General features: G+C 45.2%; 2 protein-coding genes across 9 annotated transcripts; one reads left to right on the top strand and one right to left on the bottom strand.

The window, feature by feature from the left end:
- Positions 1 to 43: 43 nt before the first annotated feature.
- Positions 44 to 18128, bottom strand: zfyve16 (zinc finger, FYVE domain containing 16). 6 transcript variants are annotated; one of them, XM_054756377.1, is made up of 18 exons: positions 16887 to 18128; positions 16230 to 16270; positions 16033 to 16141; positions 14160 to 15967; positions 11968 to 12064; positions 7329 to 7505; positions 7122 to 7258; positions 6697 to 6898; positions 5957 to 6079; positions 5727 to 5882; positions 5439 to 5663; positions 5264 to 5346; positions 5032 to 5136; positions 4767 to 4917; positions 4574 to 4654; positions 4330 to 4492; positions 1522 to 1879; positions 44 to 1445 (listed from the first exon to the last, which is right to left on the bottom strand). In XM_054756377.1, the coding sequence occupies exons 3-18, from the start codon at positions 16100 to 16102 to the stop codon at positions 1287 to 1289; spliced, it is 4095 nt and encodes a 1364-aa protein (XP_054612352.1). In that variant the 5' UTR covers positions 16103 to 16141; positions 16230 to 16270; positions 16887 to 18128; the 3' UTR covers positions 44 to 1286. The 6 variants fall into 6 exon arrangements, with proteins under 6 accessions (XP_054612352.1, XP_054612354.1, XP_054612351.1 ...); XM_054756379.1 differs by having other exon boundaries at positions 17601 to 18128; XM_054756376.1 differs by lacking the exon at positions 16230 to 16270 and having other exon boundaries at positions 16887 to 17837; positions 17935 to 18128.
- Positions 17521 to 20267, top strand: LOC129169720 (ubiquitin-conjugating enzyme E2 L3-like). Of its 3 annotated transcripts, XM_054756393.1 has the most exons (5): positions 17716 to 17860; positions 18141 to 18260; positions 18683 to 18778; positions 19110 to 19296; positions 19451 to 20267. In XM_054756393.1, the coding sequence occupies exons 2-5, from the start codon at positions 18234 to 18236 to the stop codon at positions 19603 to 19605; spliced, it is 465 nt and encodes a 154-aa protein (XP_054612368.1). In that variant the 5' UTR covers positions 17716 to 17860; positions 18141 to 18233; the 3' UTR covers positions 19606 to 20267. The 3 variants fall into 3 exon arrangements, with proteins under 3 accessions (XP_054612367.1, XP_054612366.1, XP_054612368.1); XM_054756392.1 differs by having other exon boundaries at positions 17521 to 17860; positions 18160 to 18260; positions 19110 to 20267; XM_054756391.1 differs by having other exon boundaries at positions 17521 to 17860; positions 19110 to 20267.
- The last annotated feature ends 2482 nt before the right edge of the window (positions 20268 to 22749 follow it).

Here is a 22749-nt window from a genome sequence, read left to right as displayed (position 1 = left end):
TGTATTTACTGCGTGCCATTAAATAATAGAAATATAAAGCTGGTGGTTTCAAACACTTTTAATTCCTGTTGACATTTCTTCAATGTTACGCTTTGTGTAAATACTTTCCACCATAATATACAGTATTTAGCTTGATTTCTCAACACAATTCATTTCCTCCTAACGAATCCTTGTCAGCCTATCAAAAATAAGAACCGTTTCCTTTTTCTTCAAACTTTTACACTAACGACTCCAAAAATAAATCTTCAATATTAAAAAAAATCTCGATGCATACTTTGAGAAGGTTTGGACAAAAAATTCGAGATGAAAAAACAATAAGTTCGGCCACAAAGCTGGAGGAACATCACATGCACAAACTCTGTGACGCTGGTGACAGTGTGACTTGAAAAGCTGCTACATTCATGACAATTCAACTATAGTATGTGCATGCTAAGCAGCAGCCATCAGATGCTTGAAGGAACAAAGACATCTGTGCAAATGTGACAAAATCCACCAAAAACATGTAGATGACCATTTCTGACAACTAGTTTATTTATTTCATGTGTTTGCTTTCTTACTAACTAAACTCATAAATCGAATATTAGACAAAGATGGCTCCCTGAGGGGTGTTACACATGGTTTGAAAAAAAGTCTAGTGACACTGCACCCTCTATTCGTGAATCCACTAAAAATTAAAGTTGTGGTTTTATTTGCTCACAATGAAGATTTTGTCACGCTTGGACAAAAGTCAACTAGCTGGCTGGCTAGCTCTGGTGCTGCTAAGCTAAGCTAAGCCCTGAATGTAGTGTCTTCATTGAAGTCAGATAACCTGACAGCGTGACTGAGGAACACAAGTCACTGGATGCAAACATGTGCAAAATGTACTCATCACATTCACTTTTCGGCCCAAACAAGCTGAGCTGCGATGAATCTGGATCAACACTGCAGCGCTCCACACAGTGGAATGCCATCAAGGAGAGCAGTGTTGCAAACCTAAGGTGTGCTCACGCCCTCCTCAATGAGAGTCAGCGAGAACTGATGCGCTCACGCAGAACATTCAGTTAGGCGCTGCCCCCTAAGAGGCCAGCAGGGGGCTTTGAAGGCAAAGTGGAGGAACGTTTGCTTGGATTAGGTCCTCATCTTCTCTTCCAAGTTTGCTTTCATGTTGAAGAAAGCAGTTTTGGTGTTCCAACCTCCTGTGTTGTCTTGACGCCCTCTTGTGGCGATGGAACGTGCAACTCCTGCTGGCTGACCTCACCATGGTAAGGATGGTACTTTCCTGACCCGAGTGCATCCTACGTGTGTTGTTAGATGGTGTGTGTGATGAAGAAGAGCAACTCTATGTCCATGTGGGCCTGCGGCACACTGGCTCCACCTCCATGAATGACGGGGATCAGCACGCTGTCCAACTCGTTCATGTAGTGCTGAGGAAGGAGTCGGCCTCCTGAACCTACCTGGTACTCCACCTACAACACACACACACACGCATCAGCTGCAACCACAACGGTCATGGTCACATGCACGCCATTATGAGATCCTCACCATGTCAGTGCCGGTGGAGACGCGGAGGCTGAGCGAGTTGATCCCACTGGTTGCAAGAACGGCAAGATGGTGAGTCAGAGCGCTACATGCGGCCATCGCCATCTCCTTCTGGAAGACGCTGCAGGACGGCAGCACGGATGCCAGCGTGCAGTCTGGAGACGTCAGCTGGTAGAAGACCTGCGAAGACACTCGGGTCAGGTAACCGTCCAGTGGCGTTGCACAGCACGTGTTAAATATCAGCCAACACTTCACCTCAGAACATCTGATGACAAGTCCATCGCACTCAAACTCTGCATCCGGCTGCATCCTCACACTGCACACGCCATCCAGACTCCGCCCATCAACGCCACTCATCATTCTGTCCAGCAGATGACAGGGGACTTAAAACACTGAAGTACAGTGTAGTCACCACAGCAGAAAAAAACTGACAGTACAGTATGGCTGACAACTGTTATAGATGCACCATTTTGCAAAAAAATAGCAATCTCTTGCTTTGAACTGAGACTGCCATTCTTTCTTTAACCACTGTGCAGCACACACACCAAATTCAGGGCCACGTGCTTACGTTCAAAGAAATCAGTCTTTATTGTTATCATTATCATTATTCCTCATTAGGGGTGACCCGATCTTGATATCTGCCCGATATCACCAAAAGTATGGGATTCTCTCAGCCTGCATCTATTATCATCATCATTATCCATGGGAACTGGGACTAACATTGCTATTCTCTATTTTCTGCAGTTATATACGGTATGTCCCCCTCAGGCAATATGATTAGAAAACACTCCCATTAACTTCCACTCCCAACTCCACTCATTAGTCAACTGTACAAACTCTAGCCATGTCTTAAAGACATCAAAAGCTGGATGACCTCAAACTTTTTACTATTCAACTCAAATCATAGTCCTTGGTTCCCAGCACCTCAGAGACAAGATTGGAAATGATATTATTGCCCCAGGTGGTCTTGCACTCACCCCCCACAGTACATTCACAAACCTTGGTGTCATCTTTGATCAGTTCCCAAATACGACAAGTGTCAACAAGAGAATATTTTCCATTTACCAAACAATTTCTGCCACTACCAGATGCTGAAATACTTCATGCTTTGCTGACCTCCAGGTTGGATTAGTGTAACTGTGCTCACGTGGGGTCTCTCTGTTTCCGTTTGAGAGTGTGACCTTCATGTGTAAAGTGCCAAGAGATAATTGTTGTTGTGATTTGGCGCTACAGAAATAAATGGAATTGAATTCTCCCGGGATCGTTGATGGTTTTTATTTTGATTCCTAAGTTTCAATGCCCGCTTCGCCAATTGGAATAGCCACGAGCACCAACGAAGAAGCAGCATGCTTGGCTCAGTGCAACATGATGGTATCATATATAAGTTGCCCGACCAACATGATTGGTGTGGAAATAACAGAGTGCACCGTCTGATGCGTGTAGCTATAGCTACGGCTACACAATGCAACTTCATTTGTGTGCATAGTCTGTCTCTGCTAGCAACATCCAAGAGATCTTCTCAAGCAGCACAACACAAAGAGCGCTTTGGCTTACATCAAGGTTGAGCAAACTACGGCCCGGGGGCCACATGCGGCGTTTGAATCCGGCCCGCCAGTCGCTTCCAAAGTATTTAAATCTTAATCATACAAGCTGGCAACATGACTTGCTAGTAGTCAGCGTCCATCTGAGACAGTCTTTTGATGGTTTAAGTAGCTTTTCCACATGTAGCGATCCAAACATCTACCTCACCCATGGTGCCAAACAAACACAAGTCAAACAAATATGTGACACACAATTTAACCTACCCACTGCTATGTCGGGGAAGTAAAAAAGGAGGGACGTTCACATATTATTTAATAGCCAATGTTTCAGCGTTCATAGTTGACATTGTGTATCACATCCTTAATTCTGTAGAATTTTTTTTTTTATTTCAACTGTTGTTTGATGTGGTCTAATGTTTAAAGTGCTCCTAAAAAAAGGGACACAAGCACATATAGCAGATTGGATGACACGGTAATTCCAGGTGGACTGTCAGAATTATCAGCGTAAAATACTGTGCATGTATCAAATATATAGTCTGGCCCCCCAGCCAATTTTTTTAAACTCAATGCGGCCCACGAGTTAAAAAGTTTGCCCACCCCTGGGTTACATCCTGTTTACTTGTGGTAAAAAAATAAGGGTGTCATAAAATTCTTACACCAACATTGAGGCAGCACTCAAAGTACACTAGTGCTAATATGTTAGCTCAACTAGCTCAACACAGCTACCATGAGCCTGTGTAGTTGTCATAACAAATCTTTTACAAGTTGGATATTGTGCACCCTGGTGTTTAAATACCTGCAGCATCACACACTCACTAACACAAACAGCATATGTGCAAATGTATTTTCCATCAGCTTTTCAAAAGTAAACATCTTTTGTGAAAGTGTACTCCTGCAAAAAGAAACTTAACATTTCTATTCAAGTTGAATGCTTTGATGTTTGTTTATACAGTCATCCCTTGCTATATCACAGTTCAAATATCACTCCCTCACTATATCACGGGTTTTCAGTCAATTCAGTAATACATAAACAATTAATTAGTCCAATCCTAATCCAGTCCTTAATCCTCATTAAAATATGAAAACCTATAAATGTTTGGGTGGTTTTAGTTAAAGCAGACACTGTTTTTTCATCTGTGTGATTTTGACAAAGATCAGATCACATTGGATGGTGATTTTATGCAGAAATGTGAGACATTTCAAAAGGTTCAGATACTTTTTCATACCACTGTACATGGCAAAGATGTTGTCTGTGTGTCGTCAGTGTTACCCGGCGTTTACAGATGATGTCCAGTCAACCCAGCGCACGGTGACATTTTCATGGATTTCCCCTCCGTCTGTCTTTCCACAGGTAATGTGGAAGTCCGTCTGTTCGCGCAGAGCCGTGCGCAGGGCATCCATGGTCTCTGGAGGCATCTGAACCATGAGGCCATCTATCAGGCGCCAAAACAGCGGGGTCAGCATGAGTGGGTGTGACACAAGGTAACAATCAGTAAACCAGTGAGCATCTCCACCTTCCACGATGCTGGACTTGGCGATGAATCCTGACGAGGCTTTCAGGGCACCATTGAAGACCACAAAGCTGGCCCCCGTCACTGTAAGACCACAGGAAGCAGAAGCCAGAGTTTCAATGACATCTTCAAGATCCACATCAGCTTTACTAGGAGCCACACAAAGTAAAGACAGAGGACTGCTGATGGCGTCCACCTGTGCGTGTCTTGCCAGGCATGCTGTTGGCTTGCGTCTGGTAGGCCCCATCCTCATTCTGGAAACATACCAGGTGGGAGTCGGCCTGCAAACTGAAGCTCGCTGCGATACTGATCACGTGCTCGTTAGCGCCGTTCACGACCCTCAGCATCTGTAAAACAAGCATAGCAATGTCTTCCACAACGGCAACACCGAGTGTTACTACTGATCGGGACAACATAAGTTTAGCTTTATGGGATTTGATGACACACACAGCATCTCTCACCTCGTTAAAGCTGCTTTTTGGGATGTCGATGTAGCTGTGGCCCATCTCCATGTGGATCCTCAGGCCCTCCACAGACGACAGACTGTACTGGTAGTTCCTCAGGTCCTGCCGACCACAAAGTGCCAGGTGAGTTTTTATCCTAATCTGGCTTTCACCATTATGTGATCAGCCTGTATCGGTATTCATGAACACCAGTGACTGTGACTCATCTACAGGTCATACAGTGACTTACAGCCAGTAAGTTCATGATGGTGTGTCCAGTCTCTCGATACACAGACTCCCGAAAACGCACACTAACAGGTGCCGTGGGGTACACTGCAAAGTAGCACAGATGTTATAGTGTTTCATTTCAACATTATGAGAAGAATTTAAAGGTGGTCACACGCAAATGTAGCTGAGACACTGACCGCTGTATTCAGAGCCGAGTCGCAGAAGCAGTCTGAGGGGAAAGACTTTGGCCCAGGGAACCTCCAGCTTCTGTATTAGAAGGCCAAAGAGGAAAGGCTGTGGCGGGAGAGTGAGATCCTCCAGAGGCTGACAGGTTGGAGAGAAGAAGAGCATCCCGGCATGTTCTTTACTGCCCAGGAAACTGCTGGTGAAAGTCACGTTGTCCAGTTCCCCCACAAACTTGCCTGAGAGAAAACGCAATGAGCACATGTGGTTGGACACAAGGCAGTCTCAAGAGTGCCGCCTACCTCTTTGTGCATCCTGTTGAATGTTGAGACACAGAGTGAAGAGATCTCTGGGTAGACCTCTTTCTTCTGGCAAGCACTCCAGTAGGAAGACCAGCTCCCTCTGGCCCAGAGCCTGCATCCCGTTGGAGCCGAAGCACCAGCACTGGCGGCCGCCGTCTGCAATCAAAAACATCCATGACGACAAATCATCCAGCAAGCTGGCATGTCAGCAGACCTCACGCTTGACTCACATGTGACCAGCTTCACGTTGACCAGCAGGTTGGCGTTGAGGACAAACGTCAAAGGTCGAGGGCCTCCCTCCTCCAATAGGTGGCGAATCTGGCAAGGAGCAGGGCTTTCCTCCACCAACACATCTAGAAACACAGTTTGTTGACTTTCATGTACGTTAGAATCCCACAAGTAAGAATGAAACTGTAGGTGACTACTCAGATGGTTAAAGAAAGTTCTATGGAGCTTTTGTAAATCATCATTCAAATAAGAGCACACTCCACATCTAACGACCGGCACGTGTAGCTAGTGTGAGCGCACAGGTCCGAGAGGTGGGCCAGGAAGCAGGATTCCATGCACAGGGTCACAGAATGACAACAATGCGATTGCTCCTCACAAGTTCTTAATGATTACCAATACAATTCATAATAGAAATAAAATACAAAGACTCAAAATGATTTTAAAATCAAAACCCACACAACGCTCACTCACCATGACTACATTTGTGTGTAATAAAGATAATTCAAGGAATCACTCCTCTCGCAAGCAACTGATGACAGCCGCCACCTTGCATGAAATAATTGAGATTTGAAATAAGACTGGACAAAAAAAATTAAAAAAAATTCAGAAATTGCAGTAAAACCACAGAATAAAAGTAACAAGACGAGTAAACGGGTTGTGGGTGGCAGTGAGGGAGAGTCTGGCTCACGTCCATCACGGTACAACCTAGTGTGAGTATGGCATAAGAGATGAAAACAGTCACCTCCTGCTCTGTCCTCTCCGGTCAAGATGAGCAGAGGAGGAAGTTCATCCTCGCTGTCCGGCAGCAGGCTCGGGCTCCTCCTCACTGCAGAGCCCAGTCCAGCCAGCAGGGCGTAGTTCCAGGGACCAGACACAGGAAGCGGAACCACCTCTGGAATCTCCAGGCTCGTCCTGCCTCCGCCCTCTGACTCTGTGGAGGTCGGCTGATAAGACACAGCAGGTTACTTGGGTGCCTTCGTCTCATACTTCATCACCATCAACGTGGATATATTGCCCCAACTTGGCAGGAAAAAAGTATTTTTCTTTGGCTTGTGTCCACGGTATGACATCACAGTCTTATCTTCCTTCTGCCAGGAGTGTTTTTGTACTTTTATTAACTTTAGTTGACTGACAACCCCTGATTGGCTAACCTAATAGTTAACTTACCGTCGCTTGTTCTGGAGTGACGGCAAACTCCTGTGAGCTCCTGCGGCTGGCCACCGACAGCTTGGTGGTGTCTGCCACTTCTCCGTTGGGCAGGATGCCATCAGCAAACCAGACCCGTTTGTGTTCACGAGGACAGCCTGGAGGAGCACAAGGCAATGACATAAAGCTGCGGCTCAGGTGGCCAGTGCACATCAGGTGTCCTCGCACCGTCGTTGTTCGGGTGTTTAAGCACCGACACGGGCACCATAACAGTGGGCGGCGGAGAGTTGAGGGTTCCGGCGGCACGGGCCTGCTGCAGAGGTGGGATGGTGCTGCAGTACTCAGATGGGACATTGGGGTTTGGACTGGGACCTCTGGGGCTCATCATCCGCTCAAGTGCCTGGGCTGCAAAGAGAACCAGAACATACTTTGACATCACAAAATCAATAATCAATAAGGATCTAAGGTGTACCACATTATGAACAAGTGACGGTTTCAAAACCACTAAAACTGTGCGCCGTACCGTTTGTACAATATCAGAGAAAGTGGAGGTCCAGCACAGCCACTACGTGGAAATACTTTGCCATGTCCTGTGTTATTCCTCACAGTGGCAACTGGGCTTTGGGTTGCCAAAAGGCATTAGCTGCCTTGTTAGCAAATATCTTTTCATTAAAGACATTTCAAAATAACACATTTTAGAGCTGTAATTATAACACAGTGAAATTGTGGTAATTTTTCCCAAGGTTACCATACTATCACAATTTCATAGCCGCTCATGCCAAGTTGTTTGCCAGGTTTGCTCAAGGCAGATTTCAGTGACAGAACAATCCCTAAGTGTGACAGTTGAGCATTCTTTCCATACTAGTCTCACCTACACGTCCTTGTGTGAAGAGCATTGAGGTTATTCTGAATAGCACAGTCACCCTACGTTGATAAACGCATGTACACAGTCCATATAGTGATCCAAAGAGGTAGTATTAGCAGTGCAACCCTGTCAATCACACAGCATCACTGCATTATAGGATGCCCCCCCCCCAAAAAATAAACAAAAACATCCTCCGGTCCAATGATGTCAAGCATCAGCTAAAGACATGCCAGCAAGCTGTTGCAAGTAGAAGTGCATTCAGATATTTTCTTGACAGGAATTGTTGTGTCATTCAGAAGTGGCATGTCTCTTACCTCATCAGCAGACAATACTTGTCCATCACATGTCCGTCCCCCACACCAGACTCCCCGTTGATTTGCAGCAGTGTTTTCAGTCTGAGAGTGCTTTGGGCTGGGGTGCGTGTGTGTAACCTCAGCCTCGCATGTAGCGTTTGCTAGGCTGCACACGGCTATGAGGCATGGAGAGCGGAGGGAGGGGAAGGGACCGAGCGAGCGATGGCGTCACTCCGCTCCAGCGTGCTGGCCACATAAAGTGGATCGCCTGCTTTTGCTTAATTTAGACTGCCAGCATCACATGCGCGCTGTTTGAGGCGGGTTGTCTAACACACACACACACACACACACACACACACACACACGACCAAGGACGAACGGCAGTGTCCCGCCATAACTCTACCCCTCCCATCTCTGCGTGTCCACACTGCAGTCGAGTGCACTAAAAGGTCAAGTCCCCTTTAAACCAAATGAGGAGACTTTCTTACATCACATGAAGTGAATTTTATTATTAGCGCCTGGGAAAGATTGCCATCTGTCTTTCCGAATGAGGAGTGTGCTGACGATTTGATGACAACAGTGAGTCACTTTGAGGTTTTAAAAGGAACTTTATGGAGAGTGAAGGCCGTCACACAGTCTAAAAATATTAGCAAGTGCGCAAACCATCACATATTGCAGCCAAACTTTCCCAACAAGTCCTTTGTCAGCTGTTATTGCATCACCAGATGTCAGATCAAAAGAGTTTCATTCATCAGCAAGAGTTCATACAATCTATTCTTGGAAAATGGGAATCACGAGATTAGAACGCAATGAGATTTCTCTTTTGCAGAAAAGCTATCTCGTGAGAACAGGGCAGCCAGAAGCCAATCAGACTGTGTGCTGTGGAACGGCTACTATGAATGATAACACGTAATATGAAAGTGGCCTTGTGCAAGGCATTACTGGAAGCGCACATTAAGTGCTTAACGCACACTATAGACTTTGCAATCCAACCCAGCATCAGCAACTGATGTGTGGCTTTTTTTTCCGTCTGAGTTGAACAGCTGCCGCCATCTTAATGTCCAAGCAGAAGCTGTAGTAATTCTGTGTTTGATCAAACTACAGTAAAAAGATTTGTCAGAACTAACCATGTAGCTGTTCGGACTTGTCTGCACCCTTCATTCTATTTACATTTTGTTGAGCGCCAACTTCACAAGCTCTAGTGATCACCGGTTCCGCTTCACAACACACCTCATACGTAGACGAGATCCAGTGACAGAGCCAAAAAGGCTGAGCACATTCCTCTGTCACCTGGCAGCACCTGGTCTTCCTGGCAAAACATGCATGGCTTTCCAAAGTGTGGCCAAGGGGCCGTCTGTGGCATGTGGCTCATTGCAAACATAAAATAAACAAAACCCCAGCCCTGATGTAAAAAGACAAAGACACGTAGATAGGAGCGAAACAATGAGCTGACATTGTTCAACTATAAGATGGAACTATTCATGCTGAAACCCCTATTGAAAAGCCACAATTGGACAGACAGTACAGACTGCCTGTGAGAAAATACACAGGCACAAACGCCAATTCTGACAACTTTACAGAGTCAAATATTGCATTATTATGATACATGAATATTTATTAGACTTTGTATATATTATCATGCTTTGGTCTAAATAAACAAACATTTCAAAATACACCTGCATTGTTTTGTGATTCGGTTCAATCAAAAGTTTGTTTGTCCAGTCATATTTTTTTGTTGTACTTTTCTTACAATTAATGTTAAAATTTCATCTCTTTCTCGTGGACCCAGTCTCGTACGTCATCTCGTCTCGTCTGTTGGTGTCTCGTGACAGCCCTGACTACAACAATAACAAATGGAATGAGAAGAGCATGTAGCAAACACAGACATCATGGACACATTACAAAGACACACTGAAACGCGGCACCGTTCTGGCACTGGTGAAGATGTCAACGGTTGTATACCAAATCCAAAAGCTAAGATATCGGTGCCTCATTTTGGTGTTAAAATATTTCTAAGAATTTATTGGTACAGAAATTATGTAAAGTTGCTGCAAAGTCTACTGTCATGACAGTGTTACGCCACACCAAGTAACATCTTGGAAGTAAGTTCATCCATCCATCCATTTTCTATACCGCTTCTTCCTCATTAGGGTCACGGGGGCATGCTGGAGCCTATCCCAGCTGACTTCGGGCGACAAGCGGGGTACACCCTGGACTGGTCGCCAGCCAATCGCAGGAAGTAAGTTCATGTTAGTCAATGAATACGCGCCTCTCTGGCATTAACAAGCAAACACCATTGGAACACTAGTCTAACATGATATCAACTTCCTGTTTCTGCTCTAGTTGTGTGGAATGTATGCACTTGATGTACCGGCAAATCTTGCAAGTGTTTTTGCACAGTCTCTGTATTCTGTGTTGCTGCTGGTTTTGCTGTGATTAGGACAATTTGTTTAGGATTTTACTTCATGTTGGTGAATTTATCACTTAGTTATCATTTTATTTATATTACTGAAAACATAAAATTGTTATTCTCTTCAACTTGCATGTCACAAAATTCCCTAAACATAAAAAGGCATGGTTTTTGGATAAAATGTTTCTGTATGTACCACTTTGAACACCATTTATCAGTATCAGATCATGTGTAAACCGTACCCAACACTGATCTCAATCAAGTAGAATATATTTGAAAAGTTCACTTATCCAGCAGTTCAGTAAAAAGGTGAAAATCTTTTACTCTAGGAATACGGTAGAGCCGTCACAATTCTGGCACTGCATGGCGTTGAAAAGCTGTCATTGTGTGTGCTATGAGAGAGTATTGGGGATTCTCTGCAAATGAAGCTTTATTGCTGGTTGTATCGTTTTTTTTTTTGTTTTTTTTTTTTTTTACTTAGGATACCGGTTCAAAAAGTTTGTTAAACTTTGCGGTTCAACTTGGTATCCAATTTAAATGGAGACTTAAATCATAGCCATCACGAGTAGACAAAGAAAGTGAAGCTCAAGTTAAGCCGTTCACACAGAAGAATAACAATATCAGACTGAGATAAAAGATCTGTAATCCAGTGCTCGTGACATTTTAACACAATCTGACCATGCTAAACTTTTTACCTGAAATTACATATCAAATTATTGCGGTTCCATATTTCAAGTCAATTGGGACAAAAATGGTTTAATACTTTCATGTGCTGAAATCTACACGATGGAAATGTCATTAAGTTGATATTATAAATAGGTCTGGCATGATAGAATCATTCCAAACTGATAAGTGTCCTCGATCACAACTTTGGTCTTACGTCAATGGTAAAACAATAGGGAGCCATCAAAAGTCTCGCCATAAAAGTGACCCTAATTTCCTTCATACTGACGTTAGGGAAGTGAGCTAGGTCTTTTGACGTTTTATCATACAGACATGGTATTAAAAAAAACTATGAATCCAATGCCAAATTAGTTGTTGATGAATTGGATAATCCATTTTTGTGGCTCTATTTTGCACCACATTCTAATGTATTTATTTTGAAGCATCAGAAGGACCGGGTGAAGTCAGTGGCAGTTATACAAGCAAACACTGAATGTAAACACATTGCTGAGAGTGACCCGCTTCCTCTCACACATGAACTTCTTCATCTCACACATACAGCGACTCAGGGACAATGCTGAAAAAGCTGCTCAACACCATTTTTTGTGCCACTGCCAGCACACAAAATGTGCTTACCTCTGTGCAAGGTGTCAAAGCAGATGATACACACACGCGCCTCCTTCTCCAAGTACTTCAACATGCACTTCCTGTTGCAGCACGTCGCACAGTACACCTGCCACGAGCAGAGGGCACAGAGAAGCAATGAATGTGTGTGTATGTGTGTCAGCTGCAGGCTGGGAACAATAAACACATCCTAAACCGTCCTCTTAAAGCTCTTTTAATCAGTGGCCTTAAAGGACTTAACTTGAGCTGTAGGTTGCACAGCTCAGTGACTGTTATGTGCGCTGGGAAAAGAGGTGCTCTGTTGCCATCGATCCTTCAACGAGGTTTTAAAATGTCTGCTAATCTCTCTGCTTTTTCCAAAACAAACAAACACTGTAATACGCATTCCAGGCCACTAGTGGGTGATGACACTATGTAGCCAAAGCAGGAGTGCCCCAAGTGCAGCCATTACAGCCATTTCTTTCCTCAGGTTTTAGTAAGATCAGTGAGTCAGGTAATCGTATTAGACATTAGTGGTGTAGTAGGATGTCCAGATTTGATATTGAGCCGATATCAGCAAAATATAAATATATACATATAAATAGCTAACATGTTAACAAAGTAGCAAGGAGCGGGATCGATGTCAGCCATGTGGAAGTAAAAAGACCTTGCAACTGAGTGCAAAACTTGGTGGCACAGAACTGGGAAAGTTTAATACGACCGAACTCATCACACATATGAAGTGCCATCACAAAAAGCCATTAGCCATAACAGAAAAGAGCCAGCCCCTGTCGGTGGTGAGTCAAGTGTGGTTTAAACACTTCATTGAGCACCTGGATACTCGCTAGATTCTGCCAAGCCGCCTCTAAAGTGTGGCTAAAACTATACACCACATGCATAAAGTTTTTCACTTGATCAAGCCTTTTCTACCATCCCATACCAAATAACTCCTAAAAGTGTGTGTGATTTGTAGGAATGCTCTGATTAGGCTTTTACGCTGATCAGGTTTTTATACTTGGTTTGATGATACCAATCATCCATGAGTGAAAACAGCCGATACCGATCACACCAATTAAGTGTACATTTTTAATAAAAAAACATTTATTTTCATAGCTTATTTAAACCCAAACAAAGTGAATTTTGTTTTTCCAGAACATTAACAATGCGCTGGTATCCACAACTAACATTTTGTATTTCAGAATGCATTTCTTTCTAGTTGTCTCAGAGTAATAACTGAAAACGTGAATGAAAAGCAGGCTTGCAGTGGCCTCATGTCGTGGTGGGGGGCCCCCTGGTGCCAGCTGGCATCACGTTGGTGACCCCTGGGCTATGTTATATGAAAGGAAACCAGAACATTTAGACAAAAACATATTTGATTTCAAAACCACTGGTGAAACTTAGTGGATCAGACGCCTTCTTTATGGCAGTCGACAAACCCGGTTTCCTCCACTGCTGACAACGGCCGGCCATCCAGTCCAATCACTGTTCGGGCTATCACAAGCGCATGTCTTGACTAATTAGCCGCTGCCCGACAGACGATCATATGTGGCGAGCCTCGAAAGCTCACTACAACCTGCCAAGTGGCCGCTCCCCAAAATGCCTCACCAAACTAAAACTTCTTAAAAGGCATGTTTTACAGAGTGCAAAAATCACTCTCATGCTTGCTTTGGCTTTGTCAAGGGAAAGTGGCTGGGAGACGGTCACTGTAAGCTGGCTGCACCAATAGAGGCGGAGCTGATCGGCGAAGGGGATTAACGTTTAAAAGCAAGTATCGGGTGATGCCGACACCATGTTTTTCCACAAAAATCGGCCGATACTCATCTGTGGCCGATCGATGGGCGCAACCCAATGATTTGTGCTTTTCTAACATGCCTCACTACAAAATACATAAGTATGTATGATTCATGTTGATATTGCATCAATATTGGTATCAGCCAATATTCCATGTCACAATATCGGTATTGTATCAGAGGTAAAAAAAAAATGGTGGTTATTGTCTCCCTGGGGAAGTTAGTTGTAGCGCACATGTTCCAGTTTATTGTCTGGTTTCTGAGAATATTTACTTAGCATCTCGGTAATTCAATGTTTCCACGTACCCCTGCAATTTGCTCGCATACCACTAGGGGTACGCATACCACTGGTTGGGAACCACTGGCATATGCTAAACGCCTAACATGCATGATCTGCTTACAGTTCAAAATAAAAAAGGCTGAACGTGCACTTACTTTCCCACAGGCACGACAGTGATGTCGCCTCTTAGTGAAAGTGAACTTCTGAGAACAGTTCATGCAGTTAGGAGCTTCAGAGTCCGGCACCCAGGCGGGTTGGCTGCTGCCCAGCTCCTCTGCAGCGTCCCTCTTCCAGCCATTAGGCCGAGCACTCCTAGTAGAGGGTTCGCCGGGGTAAGGCGGGGGCTCTGACAGTTCATCATACCCTGTCATGTACTCTGGAGGCTCCTGACCCACGGAGACGGGGCTGGTGCTGGAATGTGCTGGAATAGTGCGGCTGGTGTGTAGCCACTCTTCATCTGCAAGTTTACAAGAAGAAGAAACAGTGGGCACCTCCTCATCCTCCGCTGATGGTGGGCATCTCACAGCTGGGCAGACTAACTGTTTGGGTCTTGCACCTCCATAGGACATTTGAGGATCTGAGCTGCTGCTGGGCTGAGACTGGGAAGGGATGCTGGTGGAGGAATGGCTCCCTTCTTCTTGACAGGGTGGAAGAGAGTCTTGAGAGGTGGATGGTGTATGTCCCTCAGCAGAAAAACTCATGGTTCTGTCACTTTCTGGAGAGGCCAGTCCTTCTAGATCTTCCTGTGGGGGGTGCCCACAGCTCCTCAGCTCCTCAGCTGGAAGCACCTCCTCCACATCCTGGTGTAATTGGAGAACATCTACAGAGGTGCTGCAGTAGGGGATTCCTCTGTCTTGCTCGGCCTCAGCGTGGGCCTGCAGGAAGGTGTCCAACTCCTCGTCTGTGACCAGCAACTCAGCCTGATCGCTCTCAGGAAGATACTCAAAGCCAAACTCAGGAGGATCCACCAGGCTCGGCTCTGAGCGGCCTGAGGACGATGGAGGAGGAGGGATGGAGGCATGAAGTTCTAAAGAGGGATGCTGGCCCTCTGTGTACAGCTGCTGGGATAATGAGTCAAGAGGCTCCTCAGGGAAAAGAGCCTCATTCCTGACGTCCAAAGCTGACAGACCGTCTGTCTCTGCGTCTTCAGACACATCCTCACTTTGCTCTCCAGGCTGCTGGAGATCCAATTGAGGTCCACACACAGTTTCAGCATTACAGTCTGAAACTTCTGGAGACTCTGAAAGTTCTGTAAAGTTGACATCTCTTGAGGTACTTGAAGTTTGGGTACTGTTAGCTAGTCCTTGGTGATCCTGCTCACATGGTTGATAGGACACGTCTTCTTGGGCGTCCTCATAGACATCCTCCTCTGTGTCCTCTGTAGTCCTTGAAAGACAGTCATCTGTGGACTCTGTGCTCTTCTCTCCAGCTGCAGGACGAATAACGTCCAGCAGACTGAAGGAGGACGAGAATTTATCGAGCTGCACCAGAGAGTCCTGCTTCCAATTTGAGTCCAGACCCCCTTGCTCCTCGATGAGGACCGACACTATAGCAGGGCTGTCAAAGTTCACAAGCAGCTCCTCCTCCTCTAGTTGCTTCTCAGCGGCATCCAGCTCACTGAAGGCATCGTGGCTGTTGGCTCTGACCAAGATGGCTGAGCTTGTGTCGTTGACAAGGTCGCACACAGGCTTCAGCGTTCTGTCGGGACAGGGAGGAGCCGAGCTTTGAGATGAGCCGCAATCCACAGAAGACAGCAGGTCCACTCCAGTCAAAGACAGAGCTTTGACCTCCCTGTCCTCGCTGCTGCAGCTCTGACTGGTGTGGTCTGGGCAGCTGGATGCAGCACCGTAGCGAAGAGAACTGAGGTCAGGAATGTCAGTTAGGACGGTGGACGCCTCTGAGGAGCCAGTGGACAAGTGATGCACTGGAGGCTTCCGGAAAACTGACTTGCAATCATGTTCTTCTGCAATCCAAAAGAAAGACATTCATGAGATTCAGTCAAGTTGTTATCACCTCACTTCAACTCACCTGCACTGAGCTCAAAGTCATCGAGAAGCTTGTCCAAATCACAAACGGCTGCCTTGAAGAAGCTGTCCATGCTGGTCAATGTCTCTCACCCCAGATGTCCTACCAAGACCTGCAAACAATCACAAAAACATAATTCATGAAACTGTTTGCTGGAAACACACATCCTGAAGAATGTAGGTCATCTCTGACATATTAACCTCAATAGGTTCTGCTGTTTCCTTAGTCTTTGTCAACAGTCCTGCTGGGACAATGGCAAAGCAGGACAAGGATTCTTGGCATAAATAAACCTTTCTTAACTCAGTGTGTGTCTGCGCCAAGTGACAACTTTAAGCTACCGGTTTAACTGGTGTGAAAATTAAACACATTTACCAACGCTAATGGAGGTTATCACATTGACATCATCCCAACCGGTGCTGCTTCCAGTCACAAGGGGGCGCATTTGTGCTGGGTCTAGTGATTGCTATAATATGCTGCCATGTTAACCAGAAAATCCAGCATTCCCCAATTGGTGACATTCCAATCCCTCTTGACGACTAGCAACAAATCTAGCTACTTTTTCTGGTATTTGTGGACTTAAAAGTGAAAGCGCATATTTCTCTGTTGTTAGTGTTCTCACTGAGCAGCAGCGGGTGCTCCTTAGACGTCTGACCCGCCACAAAGCAGTCACAAGCTGTCAGTGCACTGTCAGCTCAGTCAAGCTCCACACATCGATGAATCATGCATGCAGGAGGCGTGTGGCCACCGGGGTGAATATCGCCCCGTTTACAGAACGGAATCAAAAACGTAAATGTTTGTTAATCTTCCTAAAATTACTAGTCATTCCACTCAAGCCTCATGTGGGCTCAGTCACTTACCTGTCAGTGTGCCAGAACGTGTGATGGTAGTCCAACAACTAGATAAAAGGTGGAGGGTGGGGGCGTGTCTGTACGTAATTATTATGCTGCCTAGACTTTGAGAGGCGCTGGCCGAGATAAAACATTTACATTATTTTGAAGAAGTCATCAAGTTTATTTGTAGTTCTAAAGGTAATTAAGGTGTTTTACTCCCGTTTGTCTCCTGCGAGGTTCTGCTGTTTTCCGACATTATCTGTTCAATCGTATGCAAATTTATGCAAAGTAGTTGATGACGCAATTTAGCGACTTCGAGGACAGCCAATAAGTACTTTTCTTACTGAGGCGTTGGCAACAGTGGTAACGTCCTTAAACAATCCGACGATAAAGCTCTTTTAGTACAACTGATCACAGTAAGGACAAGAGAGAGTTTGCCCTCTGCTTGCATTAGCACAGAAGATAGCCTTGGTTATCAACACAGTTAGCAAACAAACCAAGCATTTGTCCAAAACAAGCACTCAAACCTTGTGCTCACGACACGTCTGTCGGTGATGAACCACGTATCGACGTCAAACGTCACCAAATAAAGAGTATAACAAGTTGTGTTTCACATCGAATATACGTCACTAAAATAAACTAAATGTGAGTTGTAATTATTCGCTCGTTCGGTCTACCAGACGTCGGCTACGCTAATGTTAGCTAGCTGGTTAGCTTCCAGTGCTAGGCTTGTTTCGCTACCTGATTTACGCTTCCCTCATTCTGCTGTCGTCTTTTCGGCTCAACTCGGATATCGTCGAGCTGGCAACCACCATCGTCGCCGCAGTGGACTCATGTTAAAATTCTCAGAGAAAGCTTTGCTGCTAAATTAGTTTTGTTGTTGTCTCAAGTCTACGCTCGGGCGGCCATCTTGGGTTGACCTGTGGATCACAGGAGAAACTCAGCACGCCTCTCGAACCTCTTCACCGCCTACTAAAACTACCAACAAGACATCCGCCAAGGTTGAAAGATTTGTTAGTCAAGCAATAATATATATAATCTATCATCTTAATAGTTAGAATGAGATGAAGCTCACCCAGACTAATCCAAACATGTTAAAATGAAGCGTATGTGTTTGTTTGTGTTATTTATAAACGAAGTTTTTTGAGGCAAATTAGTGCAGAAAATAACAAACCACAGCGATGGCATGCGTGCCTGGAGAAGCGTTAATAGAAAATGGAAGGATGACGTGTTTGCCTTTAATCCATTTCAACAAGCTGTGTTTATGATCCGTCATGTAAGCGTCACATCCGGCCAGCAGGGGGCGCTGACTCAGTACGACGCAGAGATCGTCGAAGAAGAACACTGAGAAGAACACTCCTGCACACTGTCAACATGATTTCAACCAGAAGACTAAGCAAGGTAAATGAACACTCGACATCATCACAGACACTTGTGCCACATGCTAAGGCTGCGTTTGCCATTACATAGATATATATAGCAACAGATGCAAAGGTGTATAATAGTGTCGAGTGATTTCTGGAAGTTACATACTACAAAAAACAGAATAATTTATGTTTTTTCATTTGTCTATTGAATGAGGGTGAATGGCAATGTGATTTCCACACACAATTTTCAGAAATAAAGAGAAGACTGTTAATGGGCTAAAATGAATAGTGGACTATATTGATGTTTATATCACAGCAAGTCATAGCAATCCGCAGACACAAAGTGCAAGTGCAAACATTGTATGATTTTGCTGTAAAGTTTGAACACAATAGAATGATTGTTATATCATTGTTTTGTGTGAGTGATGCTATGTGACGATAAAATGTTCTTTTCAGGAACTTGAGGAAATTCGCAAATCTGGATTTAAAGAATTCCGTAACATTGAAGTGGACGAAGCAAACATTTTGAACTGGCAAGGCCTCATTGTTCCTGTAAGTGAGGAACTCTGCTTTACCAGAAATGTTTCCGCCCATAGTGGGGGTGTCCACAGTTGTTCTACCCAGGGCCGAATACAGAAAAAAAATCCAGCCCCTGGGACTACATAAATGAACTTTATGGCTAAAACCCATCAAATGGAGGTCAAGATATGCTAAGCTGGTAAATATATTTAATGACAAAAACAGCAATTGCTATTTTTTTCCTCATAATGTCTGGAATATGCTGTGAACCGATAAAAAACAAACTGTTGGACACCCCTGATCTAGAGTGTGAATCCTAGCTGTAATACTAATGTTTTGGTTGTGTTGATGAACCCCTGGCAAGGAAAGCCCTCCCTATGACAAAGGAGCCTTCCGGGTGGAGATCAACTTCCCCACAGAGTACCCTTTCAAACCTCCCAGGATCACGTTCAAGACCAAAATCTACCATCCCAACGTGGACGAGAAGGGTCGTGTGTGTCTGGCCATAATCAGTGTTGAGAACTGGAAGCCTGCGACCAGGACATCCCAAGGTCAACCCAATATCAGACTTGACAGTGTTTGCCATTCATTCATTCATTTGTGGCAGCCTGCCACAAATAGATTTGCCGCTATCTGTTCACCCTCGCTCATAGAGTCTGGGTGTGTGTGTGTGTGTGCTTGCGCGTGTGTGTGTGGTGCATGCAGTCATCCAGTGTCTCATCTCCCTGGTGAACGTCCCGCAGCCCGAGCGTCCCCTGAGGGCGGACCTGGCCGACGAGTACACCGAAGACCGAGATCAGTTCATGAGGAATGCGGAAGAGTTCACAAGGACGCATGGCGAGACACGACCAGAGGACTGACATGACTCAGTCACTGGAGAACCTTTCTTCTTTCAGCACTTTGCCCTCGAGACTCGTCCCTCTTCAAGACTTTTTCATGCCTAGTCGGGCTGCGGCGTCTCGCTGTCACATTTTTCTTCTTTGGGGAAAAACAAGCATCATGTGTTCCGAAGCATTTTATGTTTGTAAGCCATTAGAAATGTTTTAACACTTGTTTTCAAGGTGTGCTGCTTCTTGTCTTGTCTGGAAGTTTTGGTAGCATATCAAGAATGTTTGATAGTGATGGACATGGAGTCTTATGTCTATTGGGACAAAAAGCAGGTGTGCTTTAGCACAGCTGAATGCTTGAAAATGTGCCGCTATATTTTCTTACCTTTTATGTTCATTTCATCTCCCAGGCTGTTGAGGCTAACTGTTTTTACAGGATAATAAATATACAAAATACACCACATCAATCACCACCTTCTTGCACCTTCATGTCATCCTAAAGGACTTGGACCTGTAGATACTGAAGTTGTAGATGCCATGCTATCGACAGCCACTCGGGTGGTGCTTTCACTCAAGCTGGTGGCGGCTCTGATACATTTAATTTTTACAGGATTAATCAGTCATTTAAATTGCTAAACAGATTAATCACAGTTTTCAAATAAATTCACGGTTTTAAAATAAATTGTGATTACTCACCATGTTACACTGTGTCTGAAATAAGCCCATTTTTACTGTATTGAAAGAAAGCTGAATGACAGGCCAGGATCATATAAGAAAAAATACCTCTTCCCTCACCCACCCCCCACATCTCCCCTGGTAGGGTGGGTCGTCTGTTGATCTCAATCTCGGGTCCTCTACCAAAGGCCTGGGAGCTTGAGGGTCCTGTGCAGTATCTTAGCTGTTCCTATGACTGCTTTCTTCTTGACGGAGATGTCTGATGTTTCTCCAGGTATCTGCTGGAGCCAATTCTCCAGTGTGGGGGACATGGCCCCCAGTGCTCCTATGATCGCGGGCACCACTGTTGCGTTCACCTTCCAGGCTCTCTCCAGCTCTTCCTTGAGCCCTTGGTATTTCTCTAGTTTCTGGTGTTCCTTTCTCCTAATACTGCCGTCATTGGGGATGGCTACATCCATCACAATGGCTGTCCTCTGCTGCTCATCCATGATCACTGGCATGGATTTAGAGGGGGGTGTCCTGTTTTGAGGCACCCACGATTTTTTTTTGCCACAATAAAAGCTAATAAAATGATAAACCATCCTGGATTGCAGTCACCCAGTCCCAGTGAAGGTACATGTATGTCTAAACCGGTACATGTTGATTTATTAGTACTGCTACTAGTACCAAGACAGATCACCCCAGGCCACAGTCAGTCAATTGACCCCAGAGCTAGGCCGGCTGATGCTCCACTGTTCTAGGCTGGCTGTGCATGTGTATGGCTTAGTACATGCTGCACTGTGTAGTGGTAGGTGGTAAGCTGGCGGCATGCAGGATAGGGTCAGCATGTATCTTTGATATCAGTTTGGGCATTGGGCTGGAGGGTTTATGAGGTGAAAGTAATTAAACACTCTGCTAGGGATTGCTTCCCAGTGGGAAATAGACGGCCTTTTTATTTGAATAACCAGTCAATCTGGCTGGCGGCCGGCACACTTTGACATTGACAACCCAGAGATGCCAACCATTACGATTTCGGCGTAATGATTACGATATTCTACCACTCATTACGCTATTAGTAATAGCGTAATGTTTTGGCTTAAACGATATATTCCAAGGATAAAAATAAAAACAAACTCTTGAAATTAAGGACATAAATATGGCCTCGGATATCACCAGATTGCAGGAAATGAGGTCTAATTTTAAAAATTTTTATGGGGGAGGGCCCCCAGACCCTCCACTCCATTTCCAGCGCCTCGGCCTACGGCCTCGGGCACACCCCCCCTTTTCAAAAAAGCTATATCCGCCCCTGGATCATGATGTCCATTTTATCGGTCTGTATTGGAAAGTCCCACAGGATCTTAGCCCTCTCATTTTCCACCACCTTGGGAGGTGTTTCCCATTGACATCTAGGGGTCTCCAGTCCATATTCTGCACAGATGTTTCTGTACACTATACCGGCTACTTGGTTATGGCGTTCCATGTATTCTTTTCCTGCCAGTATCTTACACCCTGCTATTAGGTGCTGGACTGTTTCAGGGGCCTCTTTGCACAGCCTGCACCTGGGATCCTGCCTGGTGTGGTAGATCGGGGCCTCTATTGCTCTGGTGCTCAAGGCCTGCTCCTGTGCTGCGATGATTAGCGACTCTGTGCTGTCCTTCAGTCCAGCCCTCTCTAGCCATTGGTAGGACTTGTTCATATCCTCCACTTCAGCTATCTGTCGGTGGTACATCCCATGCAGGGGTTTTTCCTCCATGGTGGTTCCTCCAACTCCCTCTTTTCCAGTTTCCACTGCCTGAAACATTCACTAAGTGCTTCATCTCTTGGGGCCATCTTCCTTATGTATTTGTGGAGCTTGTTTGTTTCGTCTTGGATAGTGGTCCTGTTGCTCACTAATCCTCGGCCTCCCTCTTTGCGCTTAGCGTACAGCCTCTGGATACTGGATTTGGGGTGATAACCATCCGTGCATGGTGAGCAGCTTCCGTGTTTTAACATCTGCGGTCTGAACTTCCTCCTTCGGCCAGCTTATTATCCCAGCATGGTATCTGATCACTGGCGGTACATAGCTGTTCATTGCCCGGATCTTGTTCTTGCCATTGAGCTGACTTCTCAGGACTTGCCTTACACGTTGCAGATACTTGACCGTTGCAGCTTTCCTTGTGGCCTCTTCATGGTTACCATTTGCCTGTGGTATTCCAAGGTACTTGTAGCTCTCCTCAACATCTACTATTTTGACCTCTGTATGTCTACTACCTTCCCTCTCTTTGTTACCATTCGGCCACATTTCTCCAGTCCCAATGACATCCGATGTCCCCACTGTAGATCCTGGTGGTGTGGATCAGTGAGTCGATGTCTGGCTCGCTCTTAACGTACAGCTTGATGTCATCCATGTAGAGGAGGTGACTGACGGTGGCCCCATTCTTAAGTGGGTATCCATAGCCAGTCTTGTTGATTAATTGGCTGAGGGGGTTCAGGCCTATGCAGAACAGCAGCAGAGACAGAGCATCTCCTTGGTATATGCCACAT

The sequence above is a fragment of the Dunckerocampus dactyliophorus genome, chromosome 17 (genome assembly GCF_027744805.1).
Source record: "Dunckerocampus dactyliophorus isolate RoL2022-P2 chromosome 17, RoL_Ddac_1.1, whole genome shotgun sequence".
NCBI lineage: Eukaryota > Metazoa > Chordata > Actinopteri > Syngnathiformes > Syngnathidae > Dunckerocampus > Dunckerocampus dactyliophorus.
The sequence above is the reverse complement of the archived record's forward strand: the minus strand, read 5'-3'. Positions and strand labels throughout refer to the sequence as shown.